The sequence below is a fragment of the Delphinus delphis genome, chromosome 1 (genome assembly GCF_949987515.2).
Source record: "Delphinus delphis chromosome 1, mDelDel1.2, whole genome shotgun sequence".
NCBI classification, from domain to species: Eukaryota; Metazoa; Chordata; class Mammalia; order Artiodactyla; family Delphinidae; genus Delphinus; species Delphinus delphis.
Window position 1 is genome coordinate 162,895,517 of NC_082683.1, and position 18,846 is coordinate 162,914,362.

General features: G+C 36.6%; 1 protein-coding gene across 2 annotated transcripts in view; it reads left to right on the forward strand.

Annotated features, from left to right (window-relative positions):
- The window catches only part of NVL (nuclear VCP like), a 98,331-nt gene that overhangs the window by 37,097 nt on the left and 42,388 nt on the right, over positions 1-18,846 (forward strand). For both annotated transcript variants that reach the window (XM_059997850.1, XM_059997853.1), the window contains exons 14-18: positions 1,355-1,573; positions 2,424-2,528; positions 6,677-6,739; positions 11,573-11,692; positions 15,114-15,213. In XM_059997850.1, the coding sequence (XP_059853833.1) occupies positions 1,355-1,573; positions 2,424-2,528; positions 6,677-6,739; positions 11,573-11,692; positions 15,114-15,213 (607 nt within the window). The remainder of the gene's footprint in view (positions 1-1,354; positions 1,574-2,423; positions 2,529-6,676; positions 6,740-11,572; positions 11,693-15,113; positions 15,214-18,846) is intronic.

Here is an 18,846-nt window from a genome sequence, read left to right on the forward strand (position 1 = left end):
TTTCTTTTTGGTTGCGCCGGGTCTTAATTGCGGCTCGCGGGCTCCTCAGTTGTGGCATGCGAACTCTTAGTTGTGGCAGGCATGTGGAATCTAGTTCCCTGACCAGGATCCAACCCGGGCCCCCTGTATTGAAGCGCAGAGTCTTAACCACTGTGCCACCAGGGAGGTCCCCATGCGCCTTTATTGACACAGAGTCTTTTTCTACTTTCACACTTCACAGCTGAATTCGCATAGACGTCCATACAGCAGAGACCGCATGGCCCATAAAGCCTTTGGTGTTTCCTCTAATTCTTTACAGAAAATGTTTTCCAGCTCTTATAAGAACATTGGCATTTTGTTATATTTCCAGGTTACCTTTTGGTTTGATATACTAAGATAGTCTGCTGATGCAACCATATCCTTGTCCCTACCTGCAAATGGTGCTGGAGGACAGTGCTGAGAATGTGAGAGGGACATTTATTATCCAAGATCTGTTAAAATTTTGAGTTTTGTGAGTCATGAAAACTCAGTATAACATTTATATAGCATTTTATAGCTGGCACAGGGCGCTTTTACATATTATATAACTTGCTCCATATAACTTTGTTAAGTAAATATCATTACTTTTCCCATTTCATAATCAAAGAAACTAAGCTTAAGAGATTGTGACTTGCCCGAGGCTACATGGCCTCTACTTTCCAGAGCAGGTTAGATCTAAGTCTTTTGTTTTCAGATCATTTGTTTGTTCCGTACTCATTTGGAACCACAATGATATCTGTTAAAAATAATAGTAAACTCATTCCTTTTATAATATTGCATATAAATTAGGCTTTTATAAGTTGAATTATTCAGAGTTACTTTCTACACCTGTTCTTTCATTTTCCTCGCAAAGCAAGAAATCTGCCTTTGAAGTTCAAGATTCATTCGTACTAGGAAAATTGCCTGCTTTCAGTTTAGTTGATAAACTATCACGGAGCCATATTATGAAATTAAACTGCCGCCAGAGTAACTTTGTTTTAATTTCATCAAAATTCAGCTGTTTCATGAATATTTGTAAATGAAGAATGGAAGTAACATGATTGTTGAAATGAATATTTGCCAACTGCTTATGTTTGCTATAGCTAGCCCTAGTAGAGTAAATAAAAATCATTCTTCTATAGTTGATGATAGTCTATGTATTTTTGCTTGACTAAATCAAATAATCCATTTGGAGCAAAATAAGTGACCTCTGTCAATAGAGAAAATTATTTTAATGCATAGAAGCTCGCGTAGTTTACAGAAATATTGGAGTAATAATTTTTTAAAGTACAAACAATAATGTTTTCAACAAACTTTGTGGTTTTTCATTTTTTCCCCCTCATTTGTTCCCTTTCAGGATGAATTGCAAAGGCTCTTGGGGTTGCTGAGGAACCAAGATCCCCTCTCAGAGGAGCAGCTGCAAGGGCTGTGCCTTGAGTTGAATGATTTCATTGTTGCTCTATCCTCTGTCCAACCCTCTGCTAAAAGGGAAGGCTTTGTCACTGTCCCTAATGTGACATGGGCAGATATTGGTGCCCTGGAAGACATTAGAGAGGAGCTCACCATGGCAATATTGGTAGGTATATCTGCCGCTAACTGTTGTTGGCGTGTGTGATGGGTAAACGACCATGCGTGTGTACTAGGTTGTATGTCTAAATTGGCTTAACTATATGTTTTCTTTTATCTGTTGTATTATTATTAAGCCCCCAGTGATGGTTTTTCATTCTTCTGAGATCTGCTTTAGATTTTTTCTTTTGGTTGTGCTTGAATTCTATGGCAGTGAGTTTAAAGAAGAAAAGAAAAGAAAACATTTTAGGTTTTAACCAAGAATAAATTATTTGAGGAATACTTTCTGAACTTGATCATGCTCATAAGGGTCAAAGCAGTTTTAATGCCCGTGAAACTTTGGATTTTCATTTACTCTTACTTTTCCACTTCCCTGATCATTTCATGGTTCATTAATGATGTATGATCCATTTAGAGGTGTGTAACTACTGAAAGAGAAAATACGTGGAGATGATAGTGAACAGGTGTCTCTTGCTTTTGACTACACAGAGTACTGCTGCTTCTGATTTCTTAAAGGGGGCCATTGCTTAAAATCTTTATAACCTAGAAATCTAGGTTATAGATTTAGATTATAGATTTAGAAAATCTACGTTTCCTAAAAATTGAGTTTAAAATGTTGAAATACTGTATCTAAAATGTTTTCAGAACTTACATTTAAGTATGAATTTTTCAAGAGCAGGGATTTTAAATTTATCACCACTTACCTCATGCTTGAAACAGAGGTAAGCACTCTGTGCCAGGCACTGTTCTTATCTTCAGGCCTCACAATCAGTGTTGAAAATAGGCATCTAGAGATGATTTGAATATGCATTAGAAAGTGGACATTTGTAACAGATTGATGTTGGGATTGTTTTTTCCAGGCACCAGTACGTAACCCAGATCAGTTCAAAGCTTTTGGGTTGGAGACTCCAGCTGGAGTCCTCCTTGCTGGTCCCCCTGGCTGTGGGAAAACTCTGCTGGCAAAGGTATGGAATAATTCAACTGCATGTATTTTATTTCTTACTATCAGTTAGGATAACATGGATTTAACTTTAAATGTTACAGTGAGATATTTTTGCATATTTTCATATTATTAGAATTTCATTTTGGAAAGACTGACAATTTTCTTCAGGAAAGTTTCCCACTTTAATTTTAATTATACAAGGTATATCATTGCAAATTTGGAAAAGAAAATTTTAAATCTACCATAACCCCATTGATTTTAACACAGAAATTTTCATGTTTTCTGTGTATTACATTCTGAGTTTTTAATGAACATTATTGCATAGTTGTAGTTTATAGCTGACCTTGTTTCCTGCTTTGATATAGTTATTATTTATAAGTTAAGTATTCTACATTCCTTATTACAAATGTTATTTCGAAAAATTAGTTTTTTACAATAGAAAATATAGATAAGCAAAAGGGAAAAGCATTACTTATAATCCTCTCACTATTGCCTACTAGTAACCACTGTTTCATTTTGTTGTTAGTCCTTCCAGATGTTCTTTTGTACATATATATCAAGATAATATGAATAACTTTTATACATATATTTACAACTATAAGGTTTTTAAACATGCATTTTTCACTTATCAGTATTTCTTGAACATCTTCCCATGTCAGTATATGCAGATACACATCGGTATTTTTAATGCCTGCGTAGTATTCTGCCATAAAGATGCTCTATAATTGGGCTTCCCTGGTGGCGCAGTGGTTGAGAGTCTGCCTGCCGATGCAGGGGACACGGGTTCGTGCCCTGGTCCAGGAAGATCCCACATGCCGCAGAGCGGCTGGGCCTGTGAGCCATGGCCACTGAGCCTGCGCATCCAGAGCCTGTGCTCCGCAACGGGAGAGGCCACGACAGTGAGAGGCTCACGTACCGCAAAAAAAAAAAAAAAAAAAATTTGGATTACTTGTAAATAAGAAATCAAAATTAATGGCATTTTTAATAAGTTTCACAGCAGCCGAATAATCTGCGGCTCCTCAGTAAATACCAAATATCCACAGTGCCATTTGCCCATGTATATATATATACCTATATAATATACATGTACATTTTTAAAAACATTTTTACTTATATTACTAAATTTCCTTGCTTAATGCTTTCAGTACTCTTACAAGGCATTGCTGTAAAGGAGTTTGGAAACAAAGGAGGGAAAGGAGAACACCACAGTTGCTGGCCTATGTTTTTTCACAACAGTTTTAGAAAATCGTAGCCAGAAAGAAGGTCCTGCAAGCTAATATGTGAATTCACTGGGTGGATGCAGTTCCCTTGCCTGAGTGCCTTGTAATGTTTGTTTGTGTTTTAGTTATATCTACCTTTGACTAATTCTGCTCACAGCAGAAAGGAGATAGCTTAGATCATTTGAAATCCCTAAATAATGTTAAGGCATCATAGATCACATTTTTCCTCTTCTTCCCACCCGCTGCCTCCCCAAATTGCCAACGTTTTGGTCCCTCTCTGTTCAGTCAGATTTCTGGTATCTGACCATTTAGAGCAGGGAATCTTACCTAGGACTCCATGGATGGACTTCAACAGCTCACTGGATCCATGAGCCCAGGCAATATATTATGAGTATATGTATTTTTTCCAGGGAGAGAGTTCACACTTTTATTAGATGCTTCAAGAGATTCATGACTACATGCCCTAGAATCTAGAAGTAATAGAAAATGTCCTGGAATGGCAGAAGCAAAGTGTTACTGGAGTAAAGTTATGGGACCACTTATGAGTCAGAACCTGGCAACCTAGAATTGGTTATAAAATTAAGATTTTGGATGACCTTGGTTGTTTTGTTTACTCATGATAACAATAACATAATGAAAAATTTCTAAGCACTAGCACATATTATATAAATAGCATCAAGTAAAGGCATGTGATTGCTGGGGACCAACACACTGAAAATTGGTGACTAATAAGAAGGAAACTGGAAAGAGAACAGTAAAAATCATTTAGTCATCTGCAACTATATAGTATGGAAGCAAACAGCTCCTAACACTGAGTACAAGATTCATGATGATATCCATGAAAAAATTAAATTATATTCACTGTATTTCATTTATCAATAGAAGACAAAAGATTTCTGATAATGTCAGGAACTCTGTTGTGTGTTTTAATGGGTGAAATCTCAGTTATCTCGCATATGGATGTTGAAAACCTAATGTAGATGAATCATGCTTTATTAGATGTGTATCCTGACTCTACTTAGAACGTGAGAGGTAGGAAAGTTAAGAAATTGGCAGCCGGAAAGACAGAGATTTCGAGATGTGGATAAGCTACATATTGAGCAGTTTTTGCCTGGCAGTGCCTGCATGCATTCATTTATTCAACCAGTATTTGTTGAGCTACATACACTTTGCCAGAACTTGTGCAAGGTGCTAGGGATAAACTAGTGAACATGACGCCTACTCTAATGGAATTTATTGTCTGTCTTGAAGAGGCAGGCAGTAAACAAAACAATAAAATTGCAGATTCAGCTAAGTTATGATGGAAATAAACAAACTGTTGTGGCTATTTTAGGTTTGGTATTCAGGGGATGGTGATATTTAACAGAGTCCTGAAGGACTAGATAGCCACATGAAGAGGCAGGGAAAGAAGGGGAAGAGTCTTCCAGATAGAGGGAAGAGCAGTTGCAAAATCCCTGAAGTGGGAAAGGGCTTGGTGAATTCTAGAACCAGAGAAAGATCTAGTGGCTGGGCTAAGAAGAAACTGTCATGTCACAAAATATAGGCTTGCAAGCCATGGTGAATATTTCAATTTGTACTTGAAAATAAATGAGAAACATAGTAAAACTATATGATCTCATTTACATTAAAAAAAATCTTTTATTGGATTATAGTTGATTTACAGTGTTGTGTTAGTTTCAGGTGTACAGCAAAGTGAATCAGTTATACATATATATATCCCCACTCTTTTTTTTTAGATTCTTTTCCCATATAGGCCATTACAGAGTATTGAGTAGAGTTCCCTGTGCTATACAGCAGGTTCTTATTAGTTATCTATTTTATATATAGTAATGTGTATATGTCAGCCCCAATCTCCCAGTTTATCCCTCCCCCCTTCATTTACATTTTTGAGTGAAGTGGAGAATGGATTGGAGGAAAGCAAAGAGAGAGAGGAAGCCAGTTAGGGTTTTTTTGGTTTGGTTTGGTTTGGTTTTTTTGCATGTCCAGACAGTAGGTGATGCTGGTCTGGATGAGGATTGTGGTATAGTGGAGAAATAGGAAGTATCAGACTCACCTACATTTTAGCATTAGAGCTAATAGAACTTACAGATGGATTGGCTGACCTGACAAGACAAGAGATCAAGGGGAGACACTGGTTTTGGCTTAGAAAATATATTTACTGGGATAGGGAGAAAAAGAGTTTGGGGTGTGGGATTTGGGGAGAGTTGGGAGAAATTCAGGAGTCCTGCTTTGGAAACGACAGATTTGAAAATCCTATGCGATCCAAATGCGAAATGAAAAAAAGAAAAAAAAAATCCAAGGGGAGATGCTGAGGAATGTGTTGAACATAAATGTTGAGCTCAGATATCAGGTTCTAAGAATAGGAAAGAACTTTATTCCCTGATCATTTTGAAGTTGTGAGTGATTTTATTTGGGTTTCATCTCTACATTCTCAGTGTAATTTTTGTATTCTTCTACACATATAACCATATATTTCTCCTTTGTTATTCTCTTTGGCTTTCAGCCATGCAGTTTAATCTTTATTAAACAAAATAACCTGTAAATACTGTAAAGACTGATACCGAAGCTTTTGACTTCTGGTTTATGAATGATGAATGAATGATTGCTTTCATTGGGAATAGCATTTGTTTATACAGAGATTATGATTTCACTAGGATTCTAAGCTAGGGCTACAAATATACTTACATATACCATGTTTATGTAAACAAAACATTTACATAAATGTTTCAAGTCATTTCCATCTGATTTCTAGTCTGTGGAAAGTTTTAGGTTCACATTTACTTCCTTTGATTTTCTTTTTATTCCCATTTGTCTCCTCTCCTTGAGAAAGAGGCAGCTATAAAAAGGGGAAACTAGAGTATAAACCACAAAAAGTCCTTGCATTATCACAAATTATTGTTATTATTATTTTATTATATGTTTGTCTTGTGTCTTTTTTTTCTCTTACTAGGCTGTTGCAAATGAGTCCGGGTTAAATTTTATATCTGTCAAGGGGCCTGAGTTACTAAATATGGTAAGTTGTTGTGGCATTAGCCATTATTTTTGATTAGGAAAAGTAATGGTCATTCAAATTACAGGGTCCTCAGATCATTGAAACAGTCGAGTTTTTTTGGTAAAATCACTGCAATAGGAGTGAAGAGATTGAGCTTTGCTCTGCTGTACTATTTACTGTGTATAAATGCTTTCTTAATTAAGTCTGTTAACCTCTAAGCCTAAGTTTTCTCACCAGCAAAATGGAAATAATCAAAATAGTCAACATTAAAAGTGTTAACTCCAGGGGCTTCCCTGGTGGCGCAGTGGTTGAGAGTCCGCCTGCCGATGCAGGGGACACGGGTTCGTGCCCCGGTCCGGGAAGATCCCACATACCGCAGAGCCGCTGGGCCTGTGAGCCATGGCCGTTGAGCCTGCGCGTCCGGAGCCTGTGCTCCGCAACGGGAGAGGCCACAACAGTGAGAGGCCCGCGTACCACAAAAAAAAAAAAAAAGTGTTAACTCTGAATTTGTCAAGCCCTTTATATATATTATTCTTCAACACCCGGTGAGATACAAATTGTTTTTTTTCTCTGATTCACAGATGAGGAAACTTAAGTTTGGAGGGGTCGTATAACTTGACCAATGTCCAACAGCTTGGGGATAGTGGAGCTGACATTTGATCTGCTTTCCTTGTCCTGTTGTTGTATAGCTCAAATGAGTTAAGGATTAATAAATAAAAATACTTGGGAAAGAAATCACTAAACTACTATATAATAACTTCTTTCTGTATTTAAGCAGCTTATATCTTAAATTTAAGAGACTTTGAATTTCTTATTTCTTGTTTATGCCTATGAAGAGTAAAATGCCATTCCATAATATTCAAACAAAGAAGAAACGAAAGTGGTATCATTTGTTTTAAAAGGCTTTTTCAATTTATCCCCCCTCTAATTTTTTTTGTTTCCTATTAAATATGTTACTTTGCTCCTAAAATAAGGATTTGTACTTTTATCTTGACTCTTCTTACACTTCATTTTGGCTTTCTAGTGGAGGAGGTACTCAAAATAAGCGCTGAGGGGAAGGGGTTGATGGGGGGTGAAGGGTGAGGCTGGAAAAAAAGTAATAGCCAGGCAGTGCAGGGCCTTCATACCAAGCTAGAGTCAAAATGTTACCTTTAGCATATTAGAGAGCTAACAGAGTGTAACTTTTTTTTTAAGAGTGTAATATTTTTAAAATTTTACTATGAAATATTTCAAGCATATAACAAGTTATAAAGAGTAATATGATGACCCCTCCATGTATCTAACATCCAGCCTTAAAAAAAACAACCAATATATACTCAAAGCCCCCTGCAAACCTTCCCTAATCACGTCCTCCATTCTCTTTCCCATAGAATTTACTATAATCCTGAATTTGGTGTTTATTAATTCTGTACACTTCTTTCTACATTTACCGTAAATGTTATATATTTATCCCTAAATAACATGTAGTATTATTTTACATGTTTCAAAAAACAAGTTTATGAGAATTGGAAATGTGAACACCTACTGGACACTTTATATTAAGAAAATAACTTTTAAGTGTGATAATGATGTAGTTATGTTAAAACCATTATCTTTGGACTTCCCTGGTGGCTCAGTGGTTAAGAATCCGCCTGCCAATGCAGGGGACACAGATGCGAGCCCTGGTCTGGGAAGATCCCATGTGCCACAGAGCAGCTAAGCCCCGTGTGCCACAACTACTGAGCCCACGTGCCACAACTACTGCAGCCCATGCACCTAGAGCCCGTGCTCTGCAACAAGAGAAGCCACCACAGTGAGAAGCCCACGCACCACAACAAAGAGTAGCCCCCGCTCGCCGCAACTAGAGAAAGCCTGCACACAGCAATGAAGACCCAACACAGCCATAAATAAATAAACAAATACATTATAAATGAAGGGATTTTTAAAATATATATATATTTTAAAACATTATCTTTTAGAGACAATAAAATATTTACAAATAAAGTTATGATGTCTGGGCTTTCCATCAAAATATCAAGTAGAAAGAAAAGTGGACAGAGTATAGATAAAGCAAGTTGATCATGAATTGAGCTGATAATAATGAAGCAGGGTGATGGGTATATCTGGGGTTTATTAAAGTATTATATCTACTTTTATTATATGTTTGGAACTCCTTTTATAAATGGTAAAGCAAAAACAAAGCCACTTTATATAAATGGTATGTGTTCTTTTGTAACTTGATTTTATTGTTATTTTTGTTGAACATTATGTTTATAATATTTATCTTTATTGATATATTTACCTCTAGTTATTAATTCTTTGTGCAATAGTCCATTGAATGAGTATAACCACACTTTTAAAAAATTAGTTTTTTTCTTTTTTTTTTTTAAAAAATATTTATTTATTTATTTGGTTGCACCAGGTGTTAGTTGCGGCAGGCGGGCTCCTTAGTTGCTGCTCGCCGGCTCCTTAGTTGTGGCATGCGAACTCTTAGTTGCAGCGTGCATGTGGGATCTAGTTCCCTGACCAGGGATGGAACCCAGGCCCCCTGCATTGGGAGCACGGAGTCTTAACCACTGTGCCACCAGGGAAGTCCCTTAAAAACATCAGTTTTTTTCTTGATTTATGTTTAGGTTGAACATTATATACATATGTCCTTACGCATATTTGTGAGATATTTTCACCCTAGGGTATGTACTCAGCAGTAGAGTTGCTGTATCTTACAGTATATACACTTTCAAAAATATTAAGTATTGCCCACTTTTTTCCCAAAGTGGTTCTTATTGAGTTTTACTTTCACCAGCAGTGAATGAAAGTTACTTACGTTTTTGCCAGTCTGATGAGTATGAAGTTTTATCTCATTGTCATCTGGTTTGTTTTTTAGAGGTAAATGTGGGAAGAGTTCTGTGGAAGAGTCCAGAATGACTCTGAGAGATTAAGTGATCTAATGAGGAAGATAGACATCTTGGGGTTAGAAAATGAGTTTGCTCTAGGACGTTTTAGATTTAAAGAGCCATTTGGAGGGATTCAGCAAACTATAGGAAATGTGAATCTGGAGCTCTGAAGAGATTTGGGAGTAAATATCAATCTAAATGGCACCTAAAACCTAGGGAATGGGTAAGGTTGAGTAGTATTGTAAGGTGGTCTCTGACAGAACCTTGGAAGACACCAACATTTACGGGCCAGGAAAGGAAAAGCTGGCAAAGGAGACTGTTCCGAAGGTGGAGGACGCCCAAGACTTTCTAAGCCTGAAAACCTAGGGAAGATAATTTTTTCCACCTGTCAATATAGCCATACAATAGAAAAGAAATTGAAAGAAGGGCTCTGGGTTTAGCAATTAGAATGTCACCAGTGACTTTAGGGAAAATATTTTCAGTAATTATGTTTGCAAAAGCCAGATTATAATGGTTGAAAACTGATGGCAAGTAAGGAATTAGAAATAATAAGTATAGGATCCTTACTTGAAATAGTTCTTAAAGGCCAAGGTAGTGGGAATTTTAATCATTGTTACATTTCTTAAGATGAATTGATTTTAATCTGTCCTTTTGAAACTTTAGGTTTACTTTCCCCTAAATTAAGTTTCCTTTTACTTAGTCATTTTGGTTAGCTATATCCAAAGTCCCTTTGCCGGCTGTATTGATTCTTCTCTTTCATCCCTGTTTGAAACTCTCTGTCCCAACCCCCTGATATCTTTTCTTTAAAAATATCTACTGAATGTCTTTTCAGCATTCCAAATATAATTTTTGCTGATTTAGATTTTTCAGGAAACTAAATAGGTCTGCTGTATTTGTACACTGAGCAGGATGTTATGATCAGACAAAAATTTGAAACTGTCATGACTTCTGCTTTCCAAGGACTTTATGGTGTAATATAGTGAAGGTAGAATAGCTCAGAAGTTATAATAGTAGGAAGTGCTGCAAGAGCAAAGAAGAGAGGGTGGTGGGAAGAAAGATTACTGATCTTGATCTAGAATGCAAGAGCTGTTTTAGAGGTAGGTTGGAGAAGCAGTTCAAGTGAGAGAAGCAGAATAAGCAAAAGTACAAAGAAAAGTTACAGGACAGATCTGAGGAAAAGAAGTTCTACTCAAATAGAAAATAAAAATAATCATTGTCATCTGTGGTGTATTCTATGCCTTAATTACTTTATTATGACCATATAGTCATAACATAAAAATAACCTTATGATATAATTGGCACCATAAAGACATTTTCAAATTGTCTTATTTAGCAGTATTATTATGAGAAACAAAGCTTTTCTTAGTTAACTAATTTGAAATTTTACAAGAACAATTTCTTGTGCTTAGCTGAAAGTAAAGCTGTATTTTTACATGTAACTTTTTATATTAATTAGTCCTCATGTTATAGCTGCTTGTGAATTGCTTTGTATTTTGATTTTACCATACATTATGCATTATGAAACCTGGTAGATGTCTAACTGGCTCAGTTTGCCTCCTCTGATGTTGTATGACCGTTAGCTCTTCCTTTAGCAAGATGACTTGTGTAGAAACGGCAGTAGAACAGTAAATTGTCTTGTTCACATTTAAAATACTGTTGAATTAATGAAGATTACTGCTGGGTATTTTATATGCATAAAGCTTTGATCCGTTCTAAAATACCATATAATTGTGGAATTCTTTTGATCTAGAGGAGACCTTTCATTCTATTTAGTCTTCATTTTATAAATGAGGAAATTTATAATAAGCTTAAGTAATAGCTAATCTTATTAAGTTGAACCACATATAACTGGCTATTTTTGACATAATACTTTTTGGACTCTGACATATAAATGTCATTTAAAACTAGTACTACTATAATTTGGCCCAGACTCCAAAGTTGAAACATCTCTACATTTTATTTCCTTTCTGTATATGGCTAGTATGTTGGTGAAAGCGAGCGTGCTGTGCGACAGGTTTTTCAGCGAGCCAAGAATTCAGCACCCTGTGTGATATTCTTTGATGAAGTGGATGCCTTATGTCCTCGAAGATCAGTCCGAGAGGTAGGTATCATAGTTTGGTGATTACAGATTTTTTTTTAAGCACCATAAACCTTTTGTAAGTTCTTACAAAGTTATGTAAAGTTCAAATAGTTCTTATAAAGTCATTCATTGAGAACACTGAGACTCTTTAAGTGAAGAAACCTAGTAATTTGAAAACAGGGCCTAGGGATAACAATTGTATTTTTATTAGCCTCTGTATCCATTTTTCTTTCTGTGTATTATTTTGGTTGCACATATCTGATTCACACAAATGAGTTTTGGGGAATGGAAATGATTATTAGTTTTGGATAGCCTACCTTATAATCGTATGATTGTCTTCAGAGTTCTTGGAGAAAATATAATTTAAGGCACCATGCACTCAAAGTAGGGTCAGATGATACGCTTTAAGACGCAGCACCATTTCTATCTGGGGAAGATATAAATTGGTGTGCATTAAAGACCACTTGCATTACTACACTGAGTCACCATTCTTAGAAATTTTGGTACAGTGATTACCTGGAAAACAGTTATCAGGAATACTGTTTGAATCATAGTGAAGCATAATATAAAGAATATATTTTAAATATATATATATAACCTTTTGAAGAGGATAGCAAAGACTGTGTAGTAAGTACATTTATTACAAGATGATTGAGGAAATGATTATATTTCTTATGTGATTTGTTTTCACATAGTTACTCTGTGTGTGTTCTTGGGTTGTGAAACATTTATTAGGTGCCTCGTTTTGCTTAAAATTCCCAGCATTCAGAAGTTGCAGAACAAAACTTGACTAGGATAAGTGTGCTTTATATCATAGCAATTTTGTTTGCTCACCCAGCAGTCAGCAGTATCACAGAAAATCCTTATTACAGTCTTATCTCTGATAGTGATGTCAGTGGCCAGGGCAGAGATCCTTCCCGGGTTCTCCTGCCGGCCGTCACGTTCCAAAATCTAATGTGGGATCCAGAGCAAAATCCTACACACTGTATCCAGCTGGTGGGGGCATGGTATGCTCTGGAATTTACTCCTTTTTATTTATTCCCTTTTGCTGTGAATTAAACCCTTTGTTCATTGATAGCCCATTTCATTGGTTTGCATCTCTCTGTTATCAAGTGGTAATTTAAATTAGGAGGTATATCCAGTCAACTCCTTGCTCTCAGAGAAATCTGCATTCTTATGAACTACATTTCTGACTTCTAGGTTATCTCTCTTGGGTGTCAGCTACCACACATCCCTGTAATCAGATATATGTGTTTTGCTTTAACATTTTCACCTGAAGGGGATTCTGAAAATATTTTAAAATTGAACATATTCTTTTTTTAATGATGCAAGTTATTCATGAATACATGCTTGTGAAAAATGCAAATAAATACAAGTATAGAGTCAAGTCTTTCTTCCAGTTCTCCTCCCTGTTACTCTTCTTGGAGGTTACTTCTGCTGACAGTTTAGTGTTTTGCATTTGTGGTCTAGAACTTTTTCTATAAGCTTAAAAACATGTGTGATTTAAACTTATTTTTTTATATAAATGTGGTCATTCTATCTGACACTTTACCCATGTACTTAATAACTTATTTTGTAACTATTGAATGAATATTCCACAGTCTGGATAGGGAAGAATTAATTCAACAATTCCCCTGTTTTGGACATTTACATTGTTTCCAGTTGTTTCCCCTATAAACACAACTGTATTAAACATTCTTATCACATATTTTTGTGCACATGTGGGAATATGTGAGAGTTTTGGAAGTAGAATTTCTGGGTAGAAGATGTATACAAATATTTTGAAAGCTAAAACAGTCATTCTTTGCAAAAACTACCAGTTACATACACCTACCAACTAAAAATAACCATTTTCTACACCTTTGTCAACAATGGGTAATACCCATCTTTTTATTTTTCTCAATTTTATTGGCAAAACATGATGTTAAATTTTAGTATTCATGTCTCTGACCCTTTTGCTGTTGAAATGTTTTTCTGTGCTCACTTTGGCAGCACATACACTGAAAATGAAATGTTCCCCCCTCCCTTTTTTTAAGATTTTTTTTTTTTTTTGATGTGGACCATTTTTAAAGTCTCAATTTATTGAATTTGTTACAGTATTGCTTCTGTTTGATGTTTTGGTTTTTTGGCCCCAAGGTACGTGGGATCTTAGCTCCCGCACCAGGGATTGAACCCACACCCCCTGCATTGGAAGGCAAAGTCTTAACCACTGGACCGCCAGGGAAGTTCCATCTTCCCCTTTTTTTGTTGTTAATTTATAAGAGCTTTTTATATGTGATGGAAATTAGTCTATTGTCCAATTATGTGTGTTGGTACTATTTTTCCCAGTTTTATCACTTATCTTTTTTTATTATATAAAATTTTATATATAGTAAAGTCTGTCAGCCTTTTCCTGAATTGATTGTGAGGTTTTTGTCTCGCTTTGGTAGGACAGTGTTTTGGGTTTTTTTTGTTTGTTTGTTTTTTTAAAACCAGTACTTCTTTATTTTTTTGAGTCATGATTATGATTCTTTTAAGCTCCTAACGGTTAATACTGTGTCTCCAAGGGGTGATAATAAGGTGCACCAAATTTTTTTGCTGGAGAAATCAGTATGTTAAACTCATTATCACCTCTGTACATGAAATTTATGTTGAAGAAAGGCAATTAATGACAAAAAGAAACACAGCACCACTTTTCTGATTTCCTACATTGTGCATTTTAAAAATTTCTGCATTTAAGGGATAAACATCCCCCTATTCACCAACTCCTTGAACGTCTTAGATATTGCCCTGAGGTAGTTCAACTTTGTACTGCATGCTTCAAGGAAAAGAGAAAAGGCCTCAGTGTCCCAGCTGAAAGCTCTGGAATATCCAGTATCCTGGGGAGTCTGATCTGGCATTCAAAAGCTGAGTCTAGATATGCCCAAAAGGAAATTCGTTGTGGCTATTAGATCTTTTTTTAAAAATTTATTTGATTGGAGTATAATTGATTTACAATGTGTTAATTTCTACTGTACAGCAAATTGATTCAGTTAGACACATATATATTCTTTTTCATATTCATTTCCATTATGGTTTATCACAGGATATTGAATATAATTCTCAGTTCTTAGATCTTTGGATAGCTCAGAGGCATAAGACTGTGGGATCAGCTAAGCCTGAGATTGAATTTCATCTCTACCCTTATGTAGCTTTGAGACCTTGGACAAATAGCCTCTCTAAGCCTCAGTTTCCTCATCTGAATTGTGGATGATAGCAGGATTGCTGGGGAAGCACAATGATGAGAATATGTTTTGCACAGCGCTTAGATATAGTGACTTCTCAGGAAATAATTGTTATATCTTTTGACAAAAGCTTTCATTCAAGTTAGCAAATGTATTATTTTGCATGGAAAAAAAAAAAAAACCGGTGATGTATTTTTCTTTTATTGGGAGCTGATGTAGCTGTATTTATTTGTTTTTAGACAGGGGCAAGTGTCCGGGTGGTAAATCAGCTACTTACAGAGATGGATGGTCTGGAAACACGTCAGCAGGTTTTTATTATGGCAGCCACTAACAGACCAGGTAAGAAAGAAGAATATAAAACAGATGAGTCTAAAAACTTACAGCGTTTACGAACAGTATAATTTATATACGTCCTAGTAAAGGAAGAATAAGTTTGGGAAATCCCTTTTTGGTTCATAAGTTGGAATAAAACCTTAGAAAGCTTTTATGTAAGCTATAGTAAAAACAAAAAAAAACAGTATAACATTATTGCTTGGATTCTGTAAGATTTTTTTTCTGTGTTGGTGCATAGAAAATTGTCTTGTTAGCAGAGAACCCTTGTGACATACACTTTTGACCACAAAGTATTATCAGAATTTATGTCCTATGGTTTCTCTCAAGCTTATAGGAGACAAGAACCAGTCTCTTTTTCAGTGTATCTGAAGGTTAAAGATAGGTTTTTAAGGTTTTATACTGGAAGCATGTCCATATACCTGCACTTAACTATTTTTTTAAATTGTTAAAAAGCCTAAGTACTAGTGAGGGATTTAGAAAAAGTCTCAAAACTTCAAAAGTACCGAAGGTGGCTTTTACTTTGGGTCCTCAGTTCTCTTCATATTGTTTAATACTTTGCCATCCATATGCGCCGCTGTATCATAGCTGCTCCTGCATTGATATTTGTGTTAACTATGTCTACCGGCAGTGACTTGGGACTTTAATTGCTTAAATGGATTTTTCAGTTTTCAAGCTGATGTAATTTTTCTTGTAAGTTAGTACAGATACTAAAACCTTCATGAATTATACACCATTTCATTTTAAAATGAAAAATCGAAAGGTTTGAATTAGACTCTTATCTTTGAATTAGAAATACTCTGAGTTAGGCAGAACTGGGTTTGAGTCCTGGCTCTAGCACTTCATATCTTACTAACTGTTCTCTTTCAACCCTAACTAGTGTATACCAACTGAGTAGATTATAATTCAGGTCTGACACTAACCACCTGAAGTTGATGTCAGAACCTGCAGGTTAAGGGGTCAGTTGTCTACAAGACTGCCCTACTTCAGATACCAGATGCAAGTGGTGTCTCCAGGACACACGCACTTCTGACCAGCCTGCTACAAACTTGGGGATTCCCGTCACCCCTTTCAGGTTCACTAATTTGCTAAAAAGACTAACAAAATGAAGAAAAGCACTATACTTACAATTACAGTTTATTATAAAGGGTACACTTAGGGCTAGGTCTCAGAGGGAGTGCAGAGCTTCCATGCCCTCTCTCCATGGAGTCAGGGCACATCACCCTCCTGGGACATCACTGTGTTCATCAGCGAGGAATCTCCCTCAAGTTTGATGTCCAGAGTTTTTATTGGGATTTTGTTATGTATCCATGATTGACTGACTCATTGGCCATGTGATTGAACTCAGTCTCCAGTCCCGCCCTACCTCCCCAGATGTCTGGCTCCAAGTTCCAACCCTCTAATCAGATGGTAGGTTGTTCTGGTAACCAGCCCCATCCTGAAGTTATCTGCAGGGCCAAGCTTGAGTCATCTCATTAGCACAACAAAGACACTCCTGTTGCTCAGAAAGCTCTAGCCAGGAACCAGGGGCAAACACCAAATGTATTTATTCCTTATTATGCCACATTAATCCTGGGCATGTATTACTTCATCTTGCTAACCAGTACTTCCTCATCTATAAAATGAGGATAATAACACCTAATAGGCAGTATTGTCCCAAAGCTTAAGTGATATTGGTAATGTATCTATCATAGTGCGTGGCAAGCAGCTGTTTAGTATTATTATCATTATCATGAGCACTTTTGGTATTAGCAGTAGGAGCAGTCATTAGGTCATAAAATCAGAGAGTCATCCTCGAAGAAACCTTGAAGGTCTGTCAGATTTGGACAGAATCACATCCTACCTTTCCTGAGCAGCTACAGATTTTTCTAGTAGATTTCAAGAAGACAGTCTCTGGTGTGCTCTAATAACCTATTCTGTCTTTAACCGTACTCACTATTTTTCATATTTGTTTATTGTAAACACTCTTATCTTTTAGTTTAATCTCTGTAGATTAGAAAATAACAGGTCCTTCAGTGTTACTCAAATAATAGGTCCTTCAATGTTACTACTAGGTTTTACTTAAATCCCTTCCTTCAGAAGGGTTCAGGTACGTTACCTTTCCTCATGGGTTTTTTTTTTTTCCCTCTGATCTCTTTATTCATCTTTGAATTCCTTAGGATTCTTCAGATTCTCCTTAGTTGTAAAACCCAGAACTGAGTACAGTAGTCTCTTGAGTTTAGCCAGTGAATGACAGGATGAATGTGGTACCTCTGTTTTGTTCTTTCCAGTGTTCTTGAGTATTGTCTTCCTCTCCACTGTACCTCACCCATCCCTTTCTCCCCATAACAAATCCCATTACGTTGAGGATCCACATAAATTTAAAAATAGATGTTTTAGATCTTTTCACTTGTATTGATGCCTATTTGGCAGTTCTGTTCCATTGTATTCTATCCTGTGACATTTTGTTTGATTGTTTATAACTTGGATTCTGCTCAGCTTTAAGAAACCCCTTCTTGCCCGATGTCCTGGTCAGCTCTTGCTGCATGGTGAACTACTGCGATACTTAGTGGCTTAAAATCACCATTTTTGCATTTTTCATAATTTTGTAGGTCAGGAATTCAGGGAGGGCTTGTTCAGGTGGTTCGTCTCTGATCCACATGCCACCAGCAGGCATGGCTGGGCCAGAGGATCCCCTTTCAAGGTCACTTCTTTACTCACATGTCTGGTGCTTTGGTGCGCCTCGGCATTCTGCACACCCCCTCCCCTCAGCCCATCCCCACCACCAGTTGTCATCTTCCAGGGCCTCTCCATGTGGCTTGGCTTCCATTAGAATGGTTCTCTGAGTACTCACATTTCGTACTTGACAGCTGGATTCCAAGAGATAAAGGTGGAAGCTGCCATTCCCTTGAAGGCAAGGCCCAGAATACACAAATTCTCTTGGTCAGGGCAGTGACAGGAAGGGCCAGATTCGAAAGGAGAGAAGTAGAAAGGTAAAAAAAAGGGGAGTTTTCTTTAATCCTTCTTATGTATATTTTTCTTTTATCACATTCTTTGTTTTATGGTGCAAGTTATACATTCCGCCTTACAGCTTGGTGTTCTAGGTCAGTCATACCAGTATAATTTTCTTTAGTCTCTCAGGTTTACTCCTTCACTCATCAGATATTTATTGAATTTTTATTATATACCTGATCCTACTGAACTTTGGGAATTCAAAAGTTAACAATTCAGAAAAATTCTTTGCCTGCATGTATTCTGATTTGGGGCTGGGGAACAGGGGGTAAATAATAGACAATCAAATAAATAAAACAGGGTAAGAGGATGGAGAATGACAGGTGTTTGGGGAGAGGAATGCTACTTTAGATATCATAGTCCGGGAAAGCTGCTTCTTCAAAAGTAATGTCAGCACGCACCCAAATAATGTGAAGTATCAAGCCATGCAAAAATCTGGGAGAAGGCATTCCAGGCAGAGAACAAACAATAAGTATAAAGGCCCTGAAGTGAGAAGAAGTTTGGAGAACCAGCAAGAAGGCCAGTGCGTCTAGAGTGAAAAGAGTTGGGGGGCAGTGATGGAGAAGTGCAAGGGGCCTTTTAGGCCACAGAAAGGGGTGTGGATTTTATTCTGCCATGAAGGGTTTTTAAAATAAATTTATTTATTTATTT